At 41.8% G+C, this 25,543-nt stretch overlaps 1 protein-coding gene across 2 annotated transcripts in view; it reads left to right on the top strand.

Annotated features, from left to right (window-relative positions):
* Positions 1-25,543, top strand: part of syt7 (synaptotagmin 7) — a 403,875-nt gene that overhangs the window by 374,670 nt on the left and 3,662 nt on the right. For both annotated transcript variants that reach the window (XM_033039047.1, XM_033039046.1), the window contains 3 exons: positions 14,200-14,464; positions 21,078-21,247; positions 23,731-23,845. In XM_033039047.1, coding sequence (XP_032894938.1) covers positions 14,200-14,464; positions 21,078-21,247; positions 23,731-23,845 — 550 coding nt within the window. The remainder of the gene's footprint in view (positions 1-14,199; positions 14,465-21,077; positions 21,248-23,730; positions 23,846-25,543) is intronic.

The raw sequence follows: 25,543 nt of genomic DNA on the forward strand, positions 1-25,543 counted from the left end.
TTTCTCTGCTATATGATGCTTTGACCAGAGAGAAGGGAATGGGATTAAGCAGAGTTTCTCTGGTTGTTGGCACGATATTTCAAAAAGTACTTGTCCACATGGTGAAACATTCTGATTCTCTAGTAATGTATTCATGGCTGACAAACCCTCTCCAAATACCAAGTGTTTTGCAGCTAGTGTAATGTTTTTTTTTTAATTGTGCTCATTTGTAGTATAAAAAATCAATGTTTATTCAATTTACGCATGGCACGTAAAGGGAGTGAGATAATGTGATATAAATGTTAATTGAGGTTGAAATGGTAGAAAAGAAAACTCACCTATTGTTCTTTGAAACAATGCCAATGTTTTTACTTGGTTTCTTGTAGCAGTTTGGAAATTGCAGCTACGCTCATAACCATATAACCATATAACAATTACAGCACGGAAACAGGCCATCTCGGCCCTACAAGTCCGTGCCAAACAACTTTTTTCCCTTAGTCCCACCTGCCTGCACTCATACCATAACCCTCCATTCCCTTCTCATCCATATGCCTATCCAATTTATTTTTAAATGATACCAACGAACCTGCCGCCACCACTTCCACTGGAAGCTCATTCCACACCACTACTACTCTCTGAGTAAAGAAGTTCCCCCTCATGTTACCCCTAAACTTCTGTCCCTTAATTGGCTTCTGTGGATGACAACTATTTTGATCAGAGCTATGCCTCTTATCCTTTCGTAGTAGGTCCACTAATTCTAAATATTAACAAGTATGCAAGGAAATCCATTCAGACAATGGATGTTGATGTGAACAATTAAATGTATTGTGCAGTGAAATTATAATGTACCAGATAATCAAGAGCTTGTGAACTTGATGTTTAAGAAGGAACTGCAGATGCTGGAAAATCGAAGGTAAACTAAAATGCTGGACAAACTCAGTGGGTGAGGCAGCATCTATGGAGCAAAGGAAATAGGCAATGTTTTGTGTCGAAACCTAGTTGTTCCATTTAATTTATCAACCTCATGACAAGAAGATTGTTTCAATGTCAGTTTCTCAATGGAATATATTTCTTGGAATACATTGTCTTGCCTGCCTGGGTTATCTTATTCCTGTTGTCAAGCTGCTGTATTATTATAAGACTCTTTCATCAAATACCAGTCTAAACATAGTTTTCCTGTTCTTATATCCGTCGGGCTAGTAAATTATTGTGCTTAACTCTCTTCTATAATTTCAAAGAAGTCCAAATCCAAATATAGATCCTGCCTCAATTTAATATCCAAATGAAGTCAATGAAGAAGCTTGACCTTTTCAGGAGATATTATGGCTGATAACGGATCCCAGCATATATAATGGATATCACTATTACCTATTATTTTGCCCCATTTAACTAGTTTTCCATGATGGCAGACTGAATTAATTTGAGTTGGTGCAACACTCAGTGGTGAAAGAGAATTTTGTTCAATATGTTTCATGCCTCCAAGGCTGATTGTTTTCACTGTCTCATATCTAGTGTTCATCACTTCCCAGAGATGACAAATAATCAAATTAGCTTCTGGGAAGTATTGGAGGCTTTATTGCACAAGATCCACTTCCAGGGGCACATCAGGTGGGACCAGAAATGTTCTTATTAAAGAAAGTTTAGACCTTGCAATTGTGATGTGAATGACATTTGGGGGGAACGGTCCGAAGCTACTGTCTACCTCATTGGTGACCCTTGGACTATCTTTAATAGGACTTTACTCGACTTTAGCTCGCACTTAACATTATTCCCTTTATCATATACTGTGGATTTATCATATACACCGTGGATTGCTCGATTGTAATCATGTACAGTCTTTCCACTGACTGGTTAGCATGCAACAAAAGCTTTGCACTGTGCCTCGGTATATGTGATAATAAACTAAACTAAACAAAAAGATATCCAGTATCTTCCAGGTAATGTTCTTGCATTGGCCAGCTTGCCAACCTGGCCAGTGAAGCATTGAGGGGACGGGGGACACCATTTTTTGGCGGCCGCGCCCGCATGCGCACACTCACACACACGCGCGAGGCTTCGGAAGCTCAATCCAGCACTAAATGCAGCTCAACTCTGCCTGTCTCACCGGGTTAACTACAGCCCTGTCTGGACTGACGGGACACCAGCACTACTTCTCCATGCTGGCCATATTTCCCGCAAGTCCAGGCAGGTTCACCTGGTGGGACAGGCAGAGTTCAGCTGGGTTTAGCGCGATTTCTCTGCGCTGGCTGTGGGCCTGGGGGTACAGCTCGCGTCTGACTGCCGACCTCTCTGGCCACCTGTGGGGGGGGGGGGCACTCGGGACTGTGCCACGTCTCCCTCCTCCAATCGCCGCACTCTATCCTTAGTCCCACCACCCCCCTCCCTCCTCCAATCATCGCGCCCTCGATCATCAGTCCCACCCCCACTGCCTCGCGGAAAGCGGAGATTTTAAAATCGGGATCACAAAAACTTGGGGATGTCCTCCACCTCTCAAAACACGGGGGGGACGTATCCCCTCTGGCCCCACCGGGTTTTCCGCCCCTGCACATAACAATAATAAACTGAACTAAACTCCAAACTCTGAAGTTGTATCTTTGCTTGGCTTCTCCCAATATTGGATATTAGCTAAACAAGAAAACTAGTTGGGCCGTTGAGGTTATCAGATTCATAGCGAAATTTGATAGAATAGAGGAAACTATAGCCCCATAATAATAATAATAATAATAATAATAATAATAATAATAATAATAATAATAATAATAATAATAATAATAATAATAATAATAATAATATCTTTTATTGTCATTGCACAATATGTGAGACCAAGCGTAGGCTTGGTGATCCCTTCGCCCAACACCTCCGCTTGGTTCGCAATAAGCAACCTGATCTCCCGGTAGCTCAGCACTTCAAATCCCCCTCCCATTCCGAATCCAACCTTTCTGTCCTGGTCTTCCTCCACGGCCAGAGTGAGGACCACCGTAAATTGGAGGAGCAGCACCTCATATTTCGCCTGGGCAGTTTACACCCCAACAGTATGAACATTGACTTCTCTAATTTCAGGTAGTCCCTGTTTTCTCCTCCCCTTCTCAGCTCTCCCTCAGCACATTGTCTCCACCTCTTCCTTTCTTCTTCCCCCCCCCCCCCACCCTCACATCAGTCTGAAGACGGGTCTCAACCAGAAACGTTGTCAATTTCCTTCGCTCCATAGATGCCGCCTCACCCGCTGAGTTCCTCCAGCATTTTGTCTACCTAAAAGAAAGAGCAGTGTTGTTGTAATATAAGGAATACGGTGACCATAACACAAGATGCTGGAGGAACTCAGCGGGTCAAGCAGCATCCTTGGAGGGAATGGACAGGCAAAGCTTTGGGCCGAAGCCCTTCGTCAGACTGGGTGGAAGGGGAGTGAGAGCAGAACTGCAGGAAACTGAGAGGATACAGTGAGGGCTCCATCCACAACAACAGTGGTCCGTAAAAAGGTTCCAATCCGAAACATTGTCCATTCCTCCCACAGATGCTGCCTGATCTTTTGAGTTCCTCCAGCACTTTGTGCTTTGCTCAAGGTCCGACATCTGCAGTTCTTTGCGTCCTCATTCTAACTCGCTTGAATTTGATGGCATTAAAAATGTTGCCTGATAAATCGGCTGCTATTTCCCTTTGACTGAGAAATGTACATTACCTTGTACAGCTGAGCGAGATGAATGGAGTTGATATCAGCAGCAATCGCATTTAGATTTCTCATCGCTGAGCAGAATATATTCTCGCGGCATGTGCGGTTAATTACATAATTTCTAATTAAACCCTGTGTTGATGCAGAAGCTGTTCTGTGTTTTGCCTCATTAAAATAAAAAAAGGGGACTTGGAGTCATTCGATTGTGAATGAAGCTGTTGTGTATGTTTGAAAAAGCAAGCACTATATTAAGAAAGTCATTGATATTCTGTGTGAGAGCAAGTAAATTGATCCCAGTATAATTCTCAGTAGGTCACTTTATATTGGATTGGTCAAGGTTGACTAATCAGAAACAGTTTGCCCTTGCCCAGAGCTGTGTGAATTATGCAACATGTTAGGACAAGGAGTTACATAAACGGATGCATTACCAAGCAGGAATAAAATATCATTACAGTAATGTGGTTTGTTCTGATGCCAAATTCAAAGGGCTTTATAAATTTATTACACATTTTTGTTTAATCTGCAAAAGCAAGTACATATTTTTTCTGCAAACATAACGTTCAAATTTACAGAGTGGGCAGAATAATGCGAGTTGTTTGGACCCACCGAGTCCACGCCGACCATGGATCACCCATTCACACCTGCTCTACATAAATCAGCTTTCGCATGCACTCCCTACACCCTAGGCAATTTTAATTTTAGATGCCAATTAACCTACTAACTCGCACGTCTTTGGGAAGTGGGAGGAAACTGGTGCACCTGGAGGAAACCCACAATATTGCACATCAAGGGGTGCATCAACAGTTCTGTACTTGGACAGAAACTGCCCATGAGCCAGATTCTCATGATTTCACTTTGAAGATGAAAATGTTGAGCTATCTCCCTCTGCACACGTTTGCATTTGAGGCTGCATTGTTGGATCTGCAGCAAATATGTTACACAGAGTAAGACTCCAGCAGCAGGAATGTGATGTTTTTGTTAAGGATAAATACTGGCCAGGACACCCAATGCTGTGCTTCTCGAAAATAGTTCCAAGCAGTAGTCTACTGAGTATCCTTCAGACTGAAAGTCAGGGGGAAGGGAAATGAGAGATATAGACGGTGATATAGAGAGATATAGAACAAATGAATGAAAGATATGAAAAAAAGTAACGATGAGGAAACAGGCCATTGTTAGTTGTGGGCTGGGTGAAAACGAGTTGCAGACAATGAGACTCAACAATCTGACTTTGAAGATGATACATTGACCTGGGTGGGGGAGGGACGTAGAGAGAGGGGATGCAAGGGTTACTTGAAGTTAGAGAAATCAATAGGATGTAAGCTGTCCAAGCGAAATATGAGGTGCTGTTCCTCCAATTTGCATTTGGCCTCACTGACGATGGAGGAGGCCCAAGACAGAAAGGTCAGTGTGGGAATGGGAGAATGGAATTAAAGTCCAGGGTACTTATATCAAACTTTTATCCATTCTCATCAATGTTGGAAAGTTGATAATCTCACAAATAATATTCTGCTCTAAGTCTTAATGAATCTTAACCTAATTTATTTACTCTGGGAATTTGGAAGAAAAGCCATTACCCATTGAATGATGAGAATGTAGAACCTGCTACAATTTAAACTTAAGGACTAAAGTCTGAAGGAGGGTCCCGATCCAAATTGTCGCCGGTCCATTCCTTCCACAGATGTTGCCTGACCTGCTGAGTTCCTCCAGCATTTTGTGCTTTGCTTAGGAATCTAACATCTGCGTCTATAATTGACACTTCTAATTTCAATACATTTAAACTGAGGCTGAACAAACATACAAAGGAGATATCTGGAACTGCAGACTTGGAATAAAATACAGTGTTTTGGAGAAACTAAGGGGATCAGGTTGCATCTGTGGAGGGAATGAACAGACAACATTTGGATCTGGACCCTTCTGAACTGCTGGTCTGAAAAATGAACCATTGCCTGTCCATTCCCTCCACTGATGCTATCTCAAAACTATGTTGCGAATGTAAAACCTTAAAATATCCAGTACATATCAGAATAGAAAGTATTATTACATGTGGACTGAGAGGCTGAAGGAGAAGGGAATAGAAGATTGCACTGATAGATTTAGACTGGGAATAGGCAAGAGACGACTCGAGTGGATCATAAACACCATTGTGGCATCTTTCTGTGTCGTTTATCCCATGTAATCACAGAGTTTACAATTGGGCTTATCTAAAGTCACTCATTGAGAAACTAACAAGGAAATATCTACTTCATATCATAATTAGACAGGGTTAATTAGTAATCTTATTGTAAATATACTCTGGGGAAGTGATCACAATATAATAGGATATCATATTGATTTACTGGGAAATTAAATTTCATTGCATAATAGAGCCTGCGGTATAAATATGTTGGCCAAAGAAAAATCACCATCAATATACCATTAGTGTATAAAATCATGAGAATTGATAGGGCAAATGCACTTAGTCTTTTACCCAGATTAGGAGAATCAAGAACCAGAGGTTTAAGGTGAAGGGAAAGATTTATTAGGAACCTGAGGGGCAGCTTTTTCACACAAGGGGTGGTGGGCATATGTAATGAGCTGCCAGAAGAGGCAGTTCAGGCAAGTACTGTGGTGCAGCGGTAGAGTTGCTGCCTTACTGCAACAGAGACCCGGTTTGATCCTGACTACGGGTGCTGTCTGTATAGAGTTAATACGTTCTCCCTGTGACCGTATAGATTTTCTACGGGTGCTCCGGTTTCCTCCCACACTACAATGACATACAGGATTGTCGGTTAATTGGCTTTGGTAAAAAAGTGTAAATTGTCCGAAGTGTGTAGGATAGCGCTAGCATATCCTGGTCAGCATGAACTCAGTGGGCCATGCTGTATGTCTAAAGTCTACTATAACAACATTTGGACATGTACATGGATAAGAAAAGCTTTGAGGGATTTGGCCCAAATGAGATCAGATGCGCCCAAGATGAGGCCTCTTGTTTGGCATGGACGAGTTAGGCCGAAGGGCCTTTCTCCGTGTTGTGTGACTATGTATGACAAACTATGTCACACCTTGATTGTGTTGCCTTTTCAGACGGAAACCTCTCTTTCCGTCTCCCTCAAAAAGATATCACCCCAATTCAAACGTTACAATTGAAAACATTTGAAATTCTAGCATTCCTGTTAAAAGTGGAAAAATAATAGCTTTTAATTTTATTTTTATGCAAAAATAATAATATGTGTCAAAGTGGCAAAGTATGTTCTAAAACCACAGGTATCAGTAGCAAATAGTTAGGGCCTGGTGTTTGTCTTTAAGTAGGCGGTCTTGATTGTTTTAGCTCTTCTGATATAATACCAATTCAGGATCATGAACCAGATTTTCAAGAATTGTTTATGTTCATTGTTCAATGGGCAAAGATGCCATGGTTGGATCAGTGATGATCAGGCCATTTGGCCCATTGAGTCTGTTCTGCCATTCAATCATGGCTGATTTATCTTTTCCTCTCAACCCAATTCTCCTGCCTTCCCCCATAACAATTGGCACCTTTATTAATCAAAAATTACCCCAGTGACTTGGCCTCCAACGCTATCTGTGGCAATGAATTCCACAGATTCACCACCTTCTGGCTAAAGAAATTTCTCCACATTTCCATTCTAAGTCCCTTATTTCTAAGAATATGTTCCCAGCAAGAAGTGAAGGAACAAGATTTAATCTCAAGTTTGCTCCTTGTCATCATCTACTTTCTATGAGACAGCACAATGTTGGCTGAGCTCCATTTATTTTTGAATGTCATTCTAGAGCTATGTATTAAATCAGATGAGAATTACTGAAGGCAACGTTCTGGTTACAATTCATTTTTACAAACCTGGTAGGAAGTGTGTCACAGCTGAGGGCATATTGCTCCATGTCTCGTATTTAATAGGGTTCCATTTATAAATCAATTCCTTGCAATGGTTTTTAAACTTGAAATTCTACTTAAGTGCTCCACTGCTCTTCATATAATGAACCAAGGTTCCAGATCATGGTCGTACATCGAACAATTGTAAGATGGAAAATAGTCTACAATGTGTAATGAATCGATTTCTCTGATTAGACAGCTTTTAAAATGTTTACCTAAAGTGTACATTTTTCCTCAATCATTCGAGGTGAATTGGGTTCCGCTTGATCCAATTGAATTGATATAGAGTCTTCCAATGTATTAAGCAGTGAAAGTTATGATCATAGAAACATAGAAACATAGAAAGTAGGTGCGAGAGTAGACCACCAGGTCCGTCGAGCCCGCACCGCCATTCGCTCATGGCTGAACACTAAACAGACACACTTACCCACAAACAGTAGACACAAGACACAGAACACAAGACACTACCCTCCCCTTTATACCGCTATCACCCCTCTCCACCCCAAGAACCTCGTGATCTCCTGGGGGAGGCAAAAAACCGGATAAAAACCCAGGTCCAATTCGGGAAAAAAATCCGGGAAATTCCTCTCCGACCCCAATCCAGGCAATCGACACTTGTCCAGGAGATCACTCAGGTCTTACTATACTAACCATACCTAGGTCCATATCCCTGCCCTCTCCCCGTAGCCCCTTATCCCCTTGGCAGCTAAAAAACCATCTATTTTAGTCTTAAATATATTTAAAGTTTCTGCTTCCACTGCTCCCTGGGGCAGTGAATTCCATAAATTAACCACCCTCTGGGTGAAGAAGTTCTTCCTCATCTCAGTTTTAAAAGAGCCCCCCCTTATTCTGCAACTATGTCCCCTAGTTCTAGTTTCCCCGATCATTGGGAACATCCTCGGTGCATCCACCCGATCAAGGCCCCTCACGATCTTATATGTTTCAATGAGATCGCCTCTCATTCTTCTAAACTCCAAAGAGTAGAGTTCCAGCCTACTTAACCTTTCCTCATATGTCAATCCCCTCATTGCAGGAATTAATCTTGTAAACCTTCGCTGCACTGCCTCCAGGGCTAGTACATCCTTTCTTAAGTATGGACCCCAGAACTGTACACAGTATTCCAAATGTGGTCTCACTAATACTGTGTACAGCTGCAGCAAGACCTCCGTGTTTTTATACTCAATCCCCCTAGCAATAAAGGCCAAAACTCCATTGGCCTTCCTGATTGCTTGCTGCACCTGCATACTAACTTTTAGTGATTCATGTACTAATACCCCTAGATCCCTTTGCGTTGCATTACAACGCAGCTCCTCCTCATTTAGAAAATAACTTGCCCTATCATTTTTTTTCCCAAAGTGAATGACTTCACATTTATTAGTATTAAATTTCATCTGCCAAGTTGTTGCCCACTCACCTAGCTTATCTATATCCTTTTGCAGACTCTTCCTATCCTCCTCATCCCCTACTTTTCCTCCCATTTTTGTATCGTCCGCAAATTTTGATATATTACACTTGGTTCCCTCCTCCAAATCATTTATATAAATTGTGAACAACTGGGGTCCCAGCACCGACCCTTGCGGAACCCCGCTAGTTACCGGTTGCCATCCCGAGTATGAACCATTTATCCCCACTCTCTGCTTCCTATTTGTTAGCCAATCCTCTACCCATGCTAATATATTACCCCCAATCCCATAATTTTTTATTTTTAGCAATAGTCTCTTATGTGGCACCTTGTCAAAAGCCTTTTGGAAGTCCAAGTATACCACATCCACCGGTTCCCCTTTATCCACCCGGGTTGTTACTTCCTCAAAGAATTCGAGCAGATTCGTTAAACAGGACTTCCCCTTCACAAAACCATGCTGGTTCTGTCCGATGAAGTCATGTTTATCCAAGTGCCCCGTTAGTGTTTCTTTAATAATTGTCTCTAACATTTTACCCACCACCGATGTTAGACTAACCGGTCTATAGTTACCCGCCTTCTGTTTACTTCCTTTTTTAAATATAGGTGTTACATTGGCCATTTTCCAATCCACTGCGGTCCCAGTGTTCCTGCCTCCAGGGAGTTTTGGAAAATTATCACCAATGCATCCACAATCCCCACCGCTATCTCCCTCAAGACCCTTGGATGTAATCCATCAGGCCCAGGGGATTTATCCTCCTTCAGTCTCATTAATTTCCCTAATACCACCTCCTTGGTGATCTTAATAGTATTTAGCTCCTCCATTCCTACCGCCCCCTGTTTATCCAGCGTTGGAATATTTTTTGTGTCTTCTATGGTGAAGACTGATACAAAATACTCGTTTAATGCCTTTGCCATTTCCATGTTCCCCACCAACAACTCTCCAGTCTCACCCTCCAATGGACCAACGTTCACCTTAGCCACCCTTTTTCTTTTTATATAGCTATAAAAACTCTTACTATTAGTTTTTATGTTGTTCGCTAAATTCCTTTCATAGTCTATTTTCCCCGTCTTAATTAATCTCTTAGTTATTTTTTGCTGACCTTTAAATGCTTCCCAATCCTCTACCCTCCCACTATCTCTGGCTACCTTATATGCCCTTGCCTTCAGCCGAATACTATCCTTTATAGTTTTACTGAGCCATGGCTGACTGTTCTTACCCTTACCCCTTTTTTTCTTCATAGGAATAAATTTTTCTTGAAGGTTATACAGTATACCCTTAAACGTACACCACTGCTCATGTACCGTCTTATTCTTGAGTCTGCTATCCCAGTCAACTTTGATCAGCTCAGTCCTCATACCTTCATAATCCCCCTTATTTAGACTAAGCACCCTAGCCTGAGTTTCAACCTGCTCCCCTTCTATTTGAATATGGAATTCGACCATATTGTGGTCACTTGTTCCCAACGAGTCCCTAACTATGACATTTTAAATTAATCCTGCTTCATTACACAGGACCAGATCCAAGATTGCCTCCCCCCTTGTCGGTTCTGTGACATACTGTTCTAGGAACCCGTCTCTAATACATTCTATAAACTCTTCCTCTAGTCTACCCTGCCCAGTTTGGTTTGCCCAATTAATATGAAAATTGAAGTCCCCCATGATTACAGCAGTTCCCTTTTTACATGCGTCAACTATTTGCAGATTTATGTTCTGACTAACAGCGTCACAGCTATTTGGAGGTCTATAAATTACACCCACTAGTGTTTTTTTCCCCTTATTATTCTCTATCTGTACCCAAGCTGTTTCACTATCCTGATCCTTCAACGCAATATCCTTCCTCTCTATTGCCGTTATTCCCTCCCTTATTAAAAGGGGCCACCCCTCCTCCCTTTCTTTCCTGTCTATCTTTCCTAATTGTCGAGTACCCCTCTATATTTAACTCCCAGTCCTGATCCCCTTGCAGCCATGTCTCCGTAATGGCCACGATATCATAACTATTGACGCTTATTAATACTTAATATTAATATTAAAATCTGTACATTGTTGCAGTCAATGTTAATATTATCTTTCTTCATGTAACAGTGATTGAAATTCAAAATAATCCTGTATTTTTTTAGAAAAGTGTTTAACGTGCTTTAAGAATGCAAGAGAGACTTTTCTTAAAGATTCAGAATTGCTTCTAATAGAATTCAAAAGTACGTACCTTATTTCCACCAAGATGGAGGTTCAACAACTTTGCCAACTCTGTCATTACTCCCAGAGCATTAATAGATGATTTCATCACATTCATAAAATAGACACAAAGTGCTGGAGGAACTGTGGGTCAGACAGCATCTCTGGAGAAAAAGGATGGTCGCTGTTTTGGGTTGGGAGCCTTATTCAGACTGAAACTAGAGGGGAGGGAACTGGAGGTAAGAAAAGGCCAGAACAAAGCAGGACCGGCAAAAGATGACCAAGGAAGGGCAGAGTCCATAATGGCCCATTGTTGGCTGAGGAAGAGATGATAACGAAGGGATACAATAACAGTGAAACTAGTAGGAATACTAAGGTGGGGGAGGGGGGGATGGAGGGAATGCAAGGATTACTTGAAATTAAGGGAAATCAATGTACATGCTGCTGGAATACACTCATCATTATTATTTATTCTGAAAGGCATTTATTTCATTCTCAGCCTTTGTTTTTGGGATACCCCAATTCATGGAATGAGATCCGCCCACGTTGGTGATTTTTTTCTTCATGCTGAAGTATGTTTTGAGGACAATGTAGAATATTGCAGCGATAAAAATGTTTGAACTATTGACTTGCCCATCACGAAACGCTTGTCATTTCCTTTTGTAGTCCTTGTACAGAGGCGGACGACGTCAGGTTGAACATTCATGGTACTCAAAAGTGTCCTTTGCATGTCTTCAGGCACAGTGATTTATGGATTCTAACTAAAGGAGCAATCTGCTTGTGTTGAAGCATAAAACGACAGCATTGATAGTTGTTGGATCAAGGTTGAAGTATGATCGTAATCTTGAAAATGTCATTGGAAATAAATGTTGCAGAATTAATTGTATTTTTACATTCAAGATCCGGTAGTCAGAATCAAACCTGGGTCTCTGGCTTTGTAAGGCAGCAACTCTACCATCCTGTGCCGCCCCTTAGCTCATCTACATGGATCTTTCCCCCAAAACTTTTCCTGGAGATTTTTGATGTGAAATGTAACCACACCAGGAGAGCAGAAGACTTAAATGTGTTACATCCAGAGTATTGTATGGGAAGATAAGATTTAGTATAAAATCATTTCAATTCAAAACTGATTACTTGTTAATTATCTATTAATTATCCACATTCTCAAGAGCTCTTTCGGGTTTATTGAGGAAGCTTTCAAATGATATGGAGGATCGAGAGCATGCCTTAACATGTATCTTTTAATTTGTGCGCTTGATTAGTTAATTTAGACTTTACTTTAGACTTTAGAGATACAGTGTGGAAACAAGCCCTTCGGCCCACCAAGTTCACGCCAACCGGTGATCACCACGTACACTAGCACTGTCCTACACTATCAGGACAATTTACAATTTTTACCGAAGCCAATTAACCTACAAACCTGTACGTCTTTGAAGTGCGGAAGGAAACCAAAGCACCCAAAGAAAACGCATGGGGTCACAGGGAGAGTGTACAAACTCTGCACAGAGAGCACCCATAGTCAGGATCGATTCCGGGTCTCTGGAGCTGTATGGCCGTAATTCTACTGCTGTGCCACGATGCCGTTCTTTCTCCCATCTAGTTTTCCTCTCTAGGAGGGTCCGCCCTCAGGTTTAAATCCAGAGGCAGTAGCTGCTTCCAAGTGTATAAACTTCTGGACAGGTGAACTTGAGAAGTATAATCAACATATAATCACGTCAAGAGTGTTTAATTGTTATGTACACCGATAATGGAACAATTAAATTCTTACTTGCGGCAGTATAATAGGTTTGTGAACACGGTATTCATAGATAACATAATAAACAAAATAATTGAATAAATGTAAAAAAAACAATATTATTGCAAACAGCCCAGAGTCCTTAGTGCAGCCAAGGCAGTTCAATGTTCAAGAAGGAACTTCAGATGCTGGAAAATCGAAGGTAGACAAAATTGCTGGAGAAACTCAGCGGGTGCGGCAGCATCTATGGTGCGAAGGAAGTAGGCAAAGTTTCGGGCCGAAACCCTTCTTCAGACTGCCAAGGCAGTCTACCAAGGCTGTTCAATGTTTAATTAGTATTTGTAATGTTCAGGAAACCGATGGTTGTTGGGAAGAAGCTTTTTCTTTAACCTGAAGGTCACGGTTTTAGGCTCCAGTACCTTTTCCTCAATGCAGGAGTGAAATTAGAGCGTGGTCTGGTTCTCACTTGTGTTACCAACATGATATTTGTCCTAAATGCTCTGTTTTACTCTGTCTTCATTTGGTCTTTAAGAGTGCCTGCGGTAGTTTCTCTATATTTTCGCTGATAAGAATGAACATAGATTTTAGCTGAAACATTTCCACCTTCAAGGCCTCCTTTTGTTCAATTACAGTTTTGTTCTCAAGTTTTGATTCAAGTTTACCTTAGCCAAATCTGTACTCATCCCACTGAAGTTGGCCCTTCTCCTATTGAATCTTTGTACTGTAGATTGGCGTCTATGTTTTTATCCAATAAGTTCAAGATTGAATGTGCCAAAATTGACTTCAGACTTTTTCCTGTAGTTTTTGTGTGTTTCTATCTCAACAAAACCGTGGTCAGACAAAAGTGATAGTCCTTGAGTACAATGACCAGCAATCTAAAGGATGGATCCAGAGATAAGGCTTCAAATGAATCCAGACAGTGTCCATGAAACTACTAGATTTGTATCAAACTTGATTGATGGGTTGGGATTGGAAAAAAATGATTAAGAAAGTCACTGGGGCGGCACTGTGGCGCAGCGGTAGAGTTGCTGTCTTGCAGTGCCAGAGACCCGGGTTCGATCCTAACATTTAAAAGACATTTGAACAGGTACATGGATAGGAAAAGTTTAGAGCGATATGGGCAAAATGTATGCAGGTGGGACTAGTGTAGATGGGGCATCTTGGTTGGCATGGGCAACTTGGGCTGAAGGGCCTGTTTCCATGCTGTATGATTCTATGATTATATTTAAATATATACTCTCAGTATCTTATTCAGATTCACATGAATACCTTTCAAGACCATACCAGGAATATAAAACCTAACATGATTCTATAAATGAAAAAGGAATTTATTAAGCCATTAGTTTTGAGGACCATTTGTGTTTTCTCTTTTCTAGTTGTCGCCTTGTTCTGAAGATGACCACGAGGGAAGTTCACGTGAGAACCTTGGTCGGATTCAGTTCAGTGTCGGCTACAATTTCCAAGAATCTACCTTCACCGTGAAAATACTGAAAGCTGTGGAGCTGCCAGCAAAGGACTTCAGTGGTACCAGCGACCCGTTTGTTAAAATCTACTTGCTCCCTGACAAAAAACACAAATTGGAAACGAAAGTGAAAAGAAAGAATTTAAATCCACATTGGAACGAGACATTTCTTTTTGAAGGTGAGATTAACTGCTGGATATGTGTTGCTGTTATGTCTCCATTCATTGTTTTGTTGAAAGGAACTGCAGATGCTGGTATATACCGAAGATAGACAAGAGTCAAGAGTGTTTTAATGTCATAGGTCCCAGATAGAACATTGAAACACTAAAGGGCCTGTCCCATGAGCATGCGACCTGCATGCGGCAAGCGCGACCAAACCGGAAGCGGAGGCCACGCGGAAGTCGAGTGATCCCCGTACAGGGCCGGTCCCACCAGCATGCGCCTGCATACGGTGAGCACGACCAAACCGGAAGCGGGGGCCGCGCGGAGGTCGAGTGAGTGATGTGAAGTTCGAGCGAAGTCCGTGGGAAGTTCGCGCGTGACGTACGGCATCAAGACGCTGCGTACGCCGTCAAGACGCTGCGCACGCCCGTCGAGGCGGCTGCGGGCCGGCAGGCCATTGCCGCGCGGAATTTTTGAACACGGTCAGTTTTTCGGAGCTCCGCGCGATGTCGGGACCAACTCCGCACAACTCCATACGGCTCCGGCGATCGAAGTGGGACCGGCTCCGCGAGGCTGTACAGCTCAAGCGACCACGTTAGGTCGCGCTTGCCGCATAGAGTCGCATGCTCGTGGGACAGGCCCTTTACTTGCTGCAACACAACAGAACATGCAAACATAGTATGATATGACAAACAAGAGAGAAAAAAGAAAAGCTGAGTGTGTGTATATATACACTTACTGTCAACATACCCATATATATATATATATATATATATATACACTTACATACATACTCAAAAAACAAACAAAACAGTGCAACAATAATAATAATAGTCTATTGTAGTTCAGCGCCTTTATGAGGTTGTAGTGTTTAATTGCCCGATGGCTGTAGGGAAGAAGCTGTTCCTGAACCTGGACATTACAGTTTTCAGGCTCCTGTAGCTTCTTCCCGATGGCAGTGGTGAAATGAGTGTGAGGCCAGGATGGTGTGGGTCTCTGATGATGTTGGCTGCCTTTTTGAGGCAGCGACTCCGATAAATCCCTTCGATGGTGGGGAGGTCAGGGCCGGTAATGGACTGGGCAGTGTTCACAACTTTTTGCAGTCTTTTCTGCTCCCGGACGTTCAAGTTGTCGAGCCAGACAATGATACAACCAGTCAATATGCTCTCTACTGTGCACCTGTAGAAGTTCAAGATAATCCTCTTTGACATACCGAATCTCCGTAATCGTCCAAGGGAGTAGAGGCGCTGATGTGCTTTCCTTATAATTGCATCTATAATTGCATCAGTGTGCTGGGTCCAGGAACGATCTTCGGAAATATGCACGCCCAGGAATTTGAAATTTTTGACTCCAGACACAAAATGCTGGAGTAACTCAGCTGGTCAGGCAGCATCTCTGGAGAAAAAGGATGGGTGATGTTTAGGGGCGGGACCGTTTTTCAGAAACGTCACCAATCCTTTTTCTCCAGAGAAAAAGTCAGCTGTCGGACTCGCTGAGTTACTCCAGCACTTTGTGTCTATCTTCAAATCATTCATTGTTGTTTGTTTATAACCATTTATGAGGCGGAATGATAAAGACCTGGGCGGAACATGGAATTACTTAATGTTTAACTTGGTCCAATGCATCTGGACCTAGTTCCCAATGTGAGATGAGCGTGAGTTGTACATCAAGTCAGTTAATCCTACCCAAACCATTACCTATGAGCAAATAAGGATGTGCAACATGACCAGAGGGCTCAAGTGCACGATATGGATTTATAATCAATATGCAGGAAGATTTATGGAGTTTCTAGTGATTTGACACTGTGAGATTTACATTTGCATTTGCACATCTCAGCAAAATTATATCTCATGTAAACAACGTGGTGTGAAATCCTCGCCACGTAGTTATTGTAGTGTTTGTCCTGCCCTATGTTTTAACATTTCCCAAGGTTTTAAGTGGTATTGTAAAGCTATACAAGGCAAGTTAGAAGGTTATATGGTTGCAGTGAGAGATCCAAGTGGAGTAAGCGTGTTGCTCCAGCCACTAAATCATCTGAGGATTATTCCTTTAAGAGAGGATACAGGCACAGGAAGACAGCACGACTCAGTTACTTGTGAATCACATTTTGGAGAAAGTAATGAAATAACTGGTCCTATTTTCGTTGGAAAATAACATGAGGTAATTGAATTTAAGCTCAGCTGAATGCTAAGAAGCTTGAAAATTGTGATTTTTAACAGTGATGCTTCAATACTCATTGGACACAGGATGATATTCACTGGGCAATTGGCTGGGATGGAGTAGTTCAGTTATGAGGAGAGATGGGAGAGACTTGGTTTGTTTACTGTGGAACAGTGAAGATTAAGAGGGGACATGATTGAGGGTATAGATAGAGTGGAGTGCAGTGTACCTTTCCTCGTATTAGCTAAAATGAAGACAGTTTTTGGGTCTTAGGAGAAAATGATGAAAGTCAAGTCAGATTTATTGTCATATACACGATAAAGATTAATGAAATCTTGTTTGCAGCAACATCCTAGGTACATAGACTCGGTTGAAACGCAAAACCTTAATTTATACATAAATTGTACAAGACAGAGGGAGAGATCATCTAAAAAACAAGGTATTGATGCTAACGTACTCAATTAGGAAACAAATCCATTGTTGTGCAAAAAGTGGTCCATAGTATTGCGTTGCCAAGAGAAGAATCAGGGCTGTGCAAGTTGGTTCAAGAATTTAATTGTGGTAGGAATGTAACTGTTCTTAAACCTGATGGTGCGGTATTCAGGCTTTTATACCTCCTGCTCGATGGTAGCAGTGAAAAAATAGCCTTACATGGTTGGAGGGGATCCTTAATAATAGATGCTGTCTTCTTCTGACAGTGCCTCATGTAGATTTTTGATGTGGGGAGAGCTGTACCTGTGATACACCAGGCTGAGTCCACCACGCTCTGCAACCTCTTGTATTCTTGTGCATTGGAATTGCCGTTCCAAGCCATGGTACAATTAGTCCGAATACTTTTGTCAGAGCATTTGTAAGTTTGTTAGAGTATTCAGTGACACTGAATCTCTTTAAACTTCTGGGAAAGTAGAGACGATGGTGTGCTCTCTTCATGATTAGATCTATGTGGTGGACCCAGGACAGATCATTGATTCAGATTGAGAGGGAGTGTGGGGAGAACCTTCTTCACCCAGAGGTGAAGAATGTGGCTGGAACGCACTGAACGAGAGAGTGGTTGAAACTGGGTCACTGACAGTATTTAAGAAGTGTTTAAAGGAACACTTGAATTGCCTAGGCATAGAAAGCCATGGACAAGTGCTGGAGATAGGATTAGTACAGAAGGTCAACAAGTGGTCCATGTGGAATGTGGGCCGAATGACCTGCTTTCATGCTGTTGGCATCTTTGATTCGATTAATTTGTGACAAAAAGTAAATAATTACATTTTGAATTGAATATTGTTGGCTGTTGAATTATGCCATTGTCTTTTATGGGTCAATATGAATCAGGAACTTGTGGGAATGTAGGCTTTTTAAGATGGCAGTAAATCTAGCAGCGGGTTGGATGATATGCAACTGAGTTAGACAGGGGGCTCAGGAACTGGATTTCCACTTTCAAAACTCAGTGTAGTTTTGAGAAACTTCCAGCTGTTATTTCATCTCCAGAAGGCTTCCAAATCTAACGCAGCAGTGACATCCAATGGCAAAACATGACCACTGCACTGGGATTTAGCTGCACCAGGTTCTCAAGCTCTGATCAACAGAAATAGTACTTTGTAATATTGTGCCTCAGCAATTGCAAAATATAAAAAATGTCACTCTTAATTTAGTTTAGTTTTGAGATACAGCGCGGAAACAGGCCCTTTGGCCCACTGAGTCTGGAAACGCAGCAATCACCCCGTACACTATCACTATCCTACACACTAGGGACAATTTACAATTTTTACCGAAGCTAATTAACCTGTAAACCTGTACGTCTTTGGAATATGGGAGGAAACCGGAGCACTGGGGAAAACCCACGCGGTCACAGTGAGAACTTACAAACTCCGCACAGACAGCACACGTAGTCAGGATCGAACCCGGATCTCTGGCGCTGTAAGGCAGCAACTCTACTGCTGAATCACAGTGCACCCCCTAGCTTGCCCACTCTTGCCTCTAATGCATGCAGATTATTTCCCAGGCATTCATCTTTTCTGATATAACATCATCTGAAACATCATCTGTCGATTCCCTCCATTGATGCTGTATGACCTACTGAGTTCCTCCAGAACCCTTCACTGAAGTAACGATGAGGAGCAGCCAATTCCTAAAAAACGAGCATTAATTGATCACATCCACACCATACCATCTCCAACACACATTTATTCATCTTTTTCCATTCTAGAACATGTAACTACTGATTAAGCAAGAACCAACCACTCTTCCAGCTCAATGTTCAGTATGTTTACACAAGAGACTGCAGATACTGGAACATTCAACAAAATGCCAAATGCTCTACAATGGGCCTTTTGGTCCATTATGTCTATGACTGCCAGCAAGTACCTATCTATATTTATCCCATTTACCAATACTTAGTCCATAGCCTACACTTTCAATCCAAGAGTTTATTTTTGAATGATTGCATTGACATCACACTTAGACAGAATCCCGGTTAATGAGAGATGGTTCATTATTCCTGAAGAATTCTTTCTTCTCAGCTGCAGCTCCCTCCACTATCCCCATCCATGCTATCATCACTCAATCAGTCTGCCTCCAATTCCTCTGCCATTTTATTCTGTTCTGACCAAGTTCTCACCGTTGCCCGACCTTCTTCAACTTCTGTGTGGTGACTTCCTAGCATCAGATCTTCAATCACCTCTTCGACTCCTCATTCCTCCTAAGTTCACTGTCCATCTATCTTCCCTCAATCCCGCTCTCCATATATAAACACCAAAGCCCACGCATGTGATCGCCCCCTTGACATTGCCATTTCACGTGGCCATGCATCTCCAACCTTCTTAATGGTTTGTTGTGGCCTTTTCTCATTCCGAACTCAGCTATCCCTCTTCAAAAGCCAGGCAGTGCTCTTGTAATGCACTTTTACATTATCCTTCATTTAGTAACCTTAGCAAAATGCCAGTAGGCTGAAAATACAGGGCGACCCGTTTCCTGTGGCGAACATCTGAAACCATTGCCCATTTTTTCCAGGCGGCCATCTATAGAGATGAAATATTAACAAAAGTGCATGTAGAAAATCAACAAAGTTCTTTGGCAAATGTTATTATTTCTCAATATCCAAGAGTAACTCAGCAGGTCATTTCACACAGCATCTCAAGAAGACGTGAATAGGTGATGTTTCAGACTGAAGAAGAGACCCAACCCGAAGCATTGCCTATCTAGAACATAGAACAGGACAGCACAGGAATGGTCCCCTTGGCCCACAAAGTTTGTGCCAAACATGACGCCTAGCTGACCTGATCTCATCTGCTCCGTGATCCATATCCCTCCATCCATGTGTCCATCTAAAAGCTTCTAAAACGTCACTATCGTATCTGCCTCCACCACCATCCCAGGCAATCCAGCCACCTTCTATGTAAAAAAAACTTGCCCCGCACATCCCCATTAAACTTTTCTCCTCTCACCTTAAGCTCTGCCCTTTGGTGTTGGACATTTCCACCCTGGGAACAAGGGTCTGACTGTAACATATAGGAAGGGACTGCAGATGTTGGTTTAAACCGAAGATAGACACAAAAAGCTGGAGTAACTCAGCGGGACAGGCAGCATCTCTGGAGAGAAGGAATAGGTAACGTTTCGGGTTGAGACCCTTCTTCGACCTGATACATTACCCATTCCTTCTCTCCAGAGAGGCTGCCTGTCCCACTGAGTTAATCTAGCTTTTTGTGTCTATCTTTGGTCTGTAACCAATGACTGTCCTCCAGAGATGCTGTCTGACCCATTGAATTACTCCCAACACATTGTGTTCTATGCAAGATTGCAATCTCTGCAGTTCCTTGCATCTCCATAACTATTTCACAGTTACAAATACTTTTTCCAGCAACAGGAAGGGTATGTCCGAAATCTATTTATAAAAGCAGTTGTTACAAAATGCTTCCAAAGTGTGAAAACACACACCTCGAGATTCAGTGACAGTTTCTTCCCAGTTGTTGTCAGGCAACTGAACCATCCTATTACCAACTAGAGAGCGGTCCTGAGCTACTATCGACCTCATTAGGGACCCTCAGACTATCTTTAAATCAGACTTTACTGAACTTTATCTTGCCCTAAATGTTATTCCCTTATGTATCTGTACACTGTGGATGGTTTGATAGGAATTATCTATAGTTTTTCCACTGACTGGTTAGCATGCAACAAAAGCTTTTCACGGAGAGTATAAACTGTGTCAGTCTGAGGTATTTTCGGCAGCATGCGGCCCACTGGGTAAGCAACGCCACCATTGCTGGCTTGTTTCCGATGTAATCTTGAGTGTTGGTACCATGTTGTGGAAGTTACAAACTGCGTTGATTACACTAGGTACTGAATACAGAAGTGTATATGTTACTGCGGGTTTCATAGTCGTTCATTGCGTAAGTCAGAGGTTGTCTGTATTTGTGAAATGTCGACGGCAGCCATGAATTGTGTTGCTGTATCTCACTCTGGTGGTACGTTTCTCACCCTCAGGCTTCCCCTATGAGAAAGTGGTGCAGCGAGTGCTCTACCTCCAAGTCCTCGACTACGATCGTTTCAGTCGGAACGATCCGATCGGAGAGGTTTCGTTACCGCTGAGCAAGGTGGATTTGACACAGACACAGACGTTCTGGAAAGAACTAAAGCCATGCAGTGATGGAAGTGTAAGTAGCACTCGATGTTCCTCTTTGCTGGCCATTGCCGTACAGTGCTTACGTGACTGGAGGGCGGTTGTAATGAAGGTGCCGCTGAGAGTTCTTAGTCTGAGACGATGCCCTGTGTAGAGCAATAACCTGAGGAGTGGCGATCTGGAACATTTGCGTCTGGTTTATTTGAGTTTCTTCTCAGAGCGAGCATATTTTCACTCACACACACATTTCCAAATGCATCGTACACAATCGAGACTCCTATTCACATATCCTACACTGCTTCCCATAAGAATGAAACTGGTATAATAATATTTATACATTTATATGTTTAACCTTTTATCTGGGCTTTGAGTTATCTTTTATCTTTGTATTTGTACAGGGTTTGCTCCCGTGATTGTATAGATTCAACAGACTCTGTTGGTGTTGCAGCGATTCCTAAGCTCTGGAGGTTTTATTGGGAATCTCTTCTGTCGCATGAAATCTTCCACAGTGATTGTAGGTCTCCCTTCCAGTCCTCTTGGGCATCTTGCTCTGATATTACGTAGTTTATATAAATCATTGCAGAGAGTTGTGGATGCAGCCCAGACCATCACGTAAACCAACCTTCCTTCCATTGAGTCCATCTATACTCAGCAAGACCACCAGCATAATCAAGGTCGATTTTCACCCCGGTCATTCCCTCTTCTCCCCTCTCCCATCAGGCAAGAGATACAAAAGTTTGAAAATGCACACCTTCAGATTCAGGGATAGTTCCTTCCCAGGCAACTGAACCATCTATCATCAACTAGAAAGTGGTCCTGACCTCACATCCACCTCATTGCAGACCTTCAGACTATCTTTAATCAGACTTTACTGGACTTTATCTTGCACTGAACCTTATTCTCTTTATCAATGCTGTTTGGTTTGTGCTTGTAAGTAAAGCAAAGACAAGTTAGAGGACCTTTGTGTCACAATAATCTATTGATTGCAACATTGTGAATGCCTTATATTTTTTAACAATTTTTTATCCATGCTTTTGACTTTAAGCACTTTCACCGTTCAATTAAAAATATGAATCGAAAAGTTAGATAATTAAGAAGTTACATATTTAAATTACATTTGATTTATTATCTGATATAGCAAATGGACAGTTTTTTGTAGAATTTGCATTATTTAACATGAAAAGTCACACCCATTCATCATTAATTGCCTTAGAAAACACTGTCAAAGTGACAAGTATTTCCCATTACATTTCTCATGACATGCACACATTATTAATACGCAGATTCTTGACTGGGTTAGACAGGAAGCATAAAAGATCTTCATCTTACTGCATGATTAATAACATTCTGTCAAGGTTTTGGGTTTAGGAAAGAAAAATGTATGGGCTGTGAAATTTAACTGCTCTTTGAATTGCCAAGAAAAATATTTTCCGTGGGCCTTCACTGAACTTGTCTTCACATTGATGCTCAGCACCTGTCATGAACTGAATGCAAAGTTGTCAACAGTAAGAATTCTGTTCAAGTTTCAAAGTGCAGAATGGAGATAATGTGCAATTATTTTTAGCTGAAAGATGTCATGATCCATGTCTGCTTCTCAAATCTCTATTTGCCTTTGCAATAGCTGAGATGTGCATGAATCCTAGCACCTGTACACAGGAAACAAATTAAGTTCCCTCCTTTCATAACATAATCAAACATTATTTTACTTGAGTTTTGCATTACTGACCACACCTTTGGCAACATGTCCAATCTCATTTGAAGAAGACAATCCAACATCCTTTCCACAGACTATGCATTATTTGAACTTTGTGTCTGAACACTCCCCAATTAACGTAAGCATGTAGGTTTGGGCTGGGAACAGAGTTAGATTCAAAGAGGGAGGAGAATGAACAAAAGTCACATATCCTGGAGAAAACTGTGGTTCCTCTAATTGATGACTGATAAACAATAATCAATCATTATTTTATTGAATCCTTGATGAATTGCAAATGTTTTATCAATTCTAAGAGTACTAAAACCAAAACAAGATGATTATTTAGAAACAAGGAACTGCAGATGCTACTTTACAAAAAAAAGGCACAATGAGGTAGATAGTAGCTCAGGACCGCTCTTTAGTTGTTGATAGGATGGTTCAGTTGGCTGATAACAGATGGGAAGAAACTCTCCCTGATTCTGCAGGGATGCATTATCTTTTACACTAATATTTTAGTTTATTGTCACGTGTACCAAGGTACAGTGGAAAGCTTTTGTTGCGTGTTACCCAGTCAGTGGAAAGACTATACATGATTACAATTGAGGTAACCACAGTGTACAGATGTATGATAAAGAGAATAACGTTTAATGCAAGATAAAGTCCAGTAAAGTCCGATTAAAGATAGTCCAATGGCCACCAATAAAGTCCAATTTGCTATAGCCCGGATAAGCATTTCTAATCACTTTCTTATAGCTTTTGTCTCACAATTATTTTGAAGCGTGAGTCTAAATGTGAATAATTTGCCTCTTCTATTTATATTACAGGGAAGTCGAGGGGAACTTCTCTTGTCATTGTGTTACAACCCTACTACCAACACTATCACTGTGAACATAATTAAGGCAAGGAATCTGAAAGCCATGGACATAGGGGGTACATCAGGTAGGTCCAGAAATATTCCTGTTGATTGTCATGTACTGAGTTTGAAGAGAGAATAATAATCTACCTTTGGATTGTCACCAGGTGTTCCCTCTTTTGTAGTCATTTAAAATGTAATCGAGTTGCATTGGTTACACAAAATCCACCAACAAGGTTTCAGAAGACACACTATCCAATAGGATATTGTGGTACAAGTCACGGAACAGAGGCTTGGAAGCGCACACCACCTGACTCTGGAACAACTTCTTCCCCTCTGGTATCAAGCTTCTGAATGATCCTTCAATAAACTAGGGTACTGTCCAATTCACCTCCACCCCATTTGTGGAGGGAATGGACAGACCATATTTTCGATTGGGATGATGAATCTAATTCTCTCTGGAAAGAGCACTGAGATATTTGAAAATAATTAAGTTGGAAGTCTTTCAGTTGCCTTTGAATTGAGTGGTTGTCCCCCAACTAAGGACAATATTGCTTTTCTTTTTATCCTTTGTCAAATGGCTGCAGCAAAATCCAACTTCTACTCCAATGTGTCGGGGCACAAATTCAATAGAGCTCACTCTTTTGTAAGTTGAGCACTACTCTTGACCTGTTCTTCTTTAAGAAGACTGAGACCAGAAATACTGATGCAGGAGGCTGGCAAAAGAACTCCAGGAAGCCAATCCTTTCTCGGAGAAAATGAGGTTTGCTGACCTCGAAAAATATAATTAGTTTAGAGATACAGCGTGGAAACAGGCTCTTCAGCCCATCGAGTCCATACCGTCCATCGAACAGTCATTCACACTAGCTTGTATGTTATAGGAGTAGAATTAGACCATTTGGCCCATCAAGTCTTTTCTGTAATTCAATCGTGGCTGATCTATCTTTCCCTCTCTACCCTATTCTCCTGCCTTCACCCCATAACCCCTTGTACCCATACTAATCAAGAATCAATCAATCTCCACCGTAGAAATATCCATTGACTTGGCCTCCACAGCCTCTGTGGCAATGAACTCCACAGATTCACCACTCTTTGACTAAATAAATTCCTCCTCATCTCCTTTATAAAGGTACGCTATTTTTGTTCTGAGCCTATGGCCTCTGTCCTAGACTCTCCCACAGTTCTTTGTTATCCCACTTTCGCATCCACTTCCTATCCACTAGGGACTATTTTCAGAAGCCAATTAACCCACACACCCGCATGTCTTTGGGATGTGGGAGGAAACCGGAGCACCCGGAGGAAAGCCACGAGCATCACAGTAAGAACGTGCCAACTCCACAAACACAGCACCCAAAGTCAGGATCACAGGGCCTGTTTCCACGCTGTATCTCTAAACTAGACTAAAAACTAAACTAAATGGGGCATCTCGGACAGCATGGATGAATCGGGCCAAAGGACCTGTTTTTATGCTGAATGACTTTGACATTGGATGAGGCACTGAAGGAAGTTTACATTTCACTAGGCCATAAAAGTTAAGCTTTTGTTGTTCATAGTTTTTTATTGGGAACAAAATTGCTGATTTCCGAACAATTGCTTGGTGGTTGTGGTTATTTAAATCTGGCAATAGTCCAAACATACAGCTGCTAAACTGTTGAAATGTTAATGGCGACAGATAATGTTCTCATTAATCGCAGCTAAACTTAAGCAGAGGCCCAAATGTCTGTGAAATATACCCTTTGTCTTCTCCAGTGCCGTTAGATGCTGCTATTACATTTATGAGGTCA

This window comes from Amblyraja radiata, chromosome 20, assembly GCF_010909765.2.
Source record: "Amblyraja radiata isolate CabotCenter1 chromosome 20, sAmbRad1.1.pri, whole genome shotgun sequence".
In the NCBI taxonomy this organism is placed as follows: Eukaryota; Metazoa; Chordata; class Chondrichthyes; order Rajiformes; family Rajidae; genus Amblyraja; species Amblyraja radiata.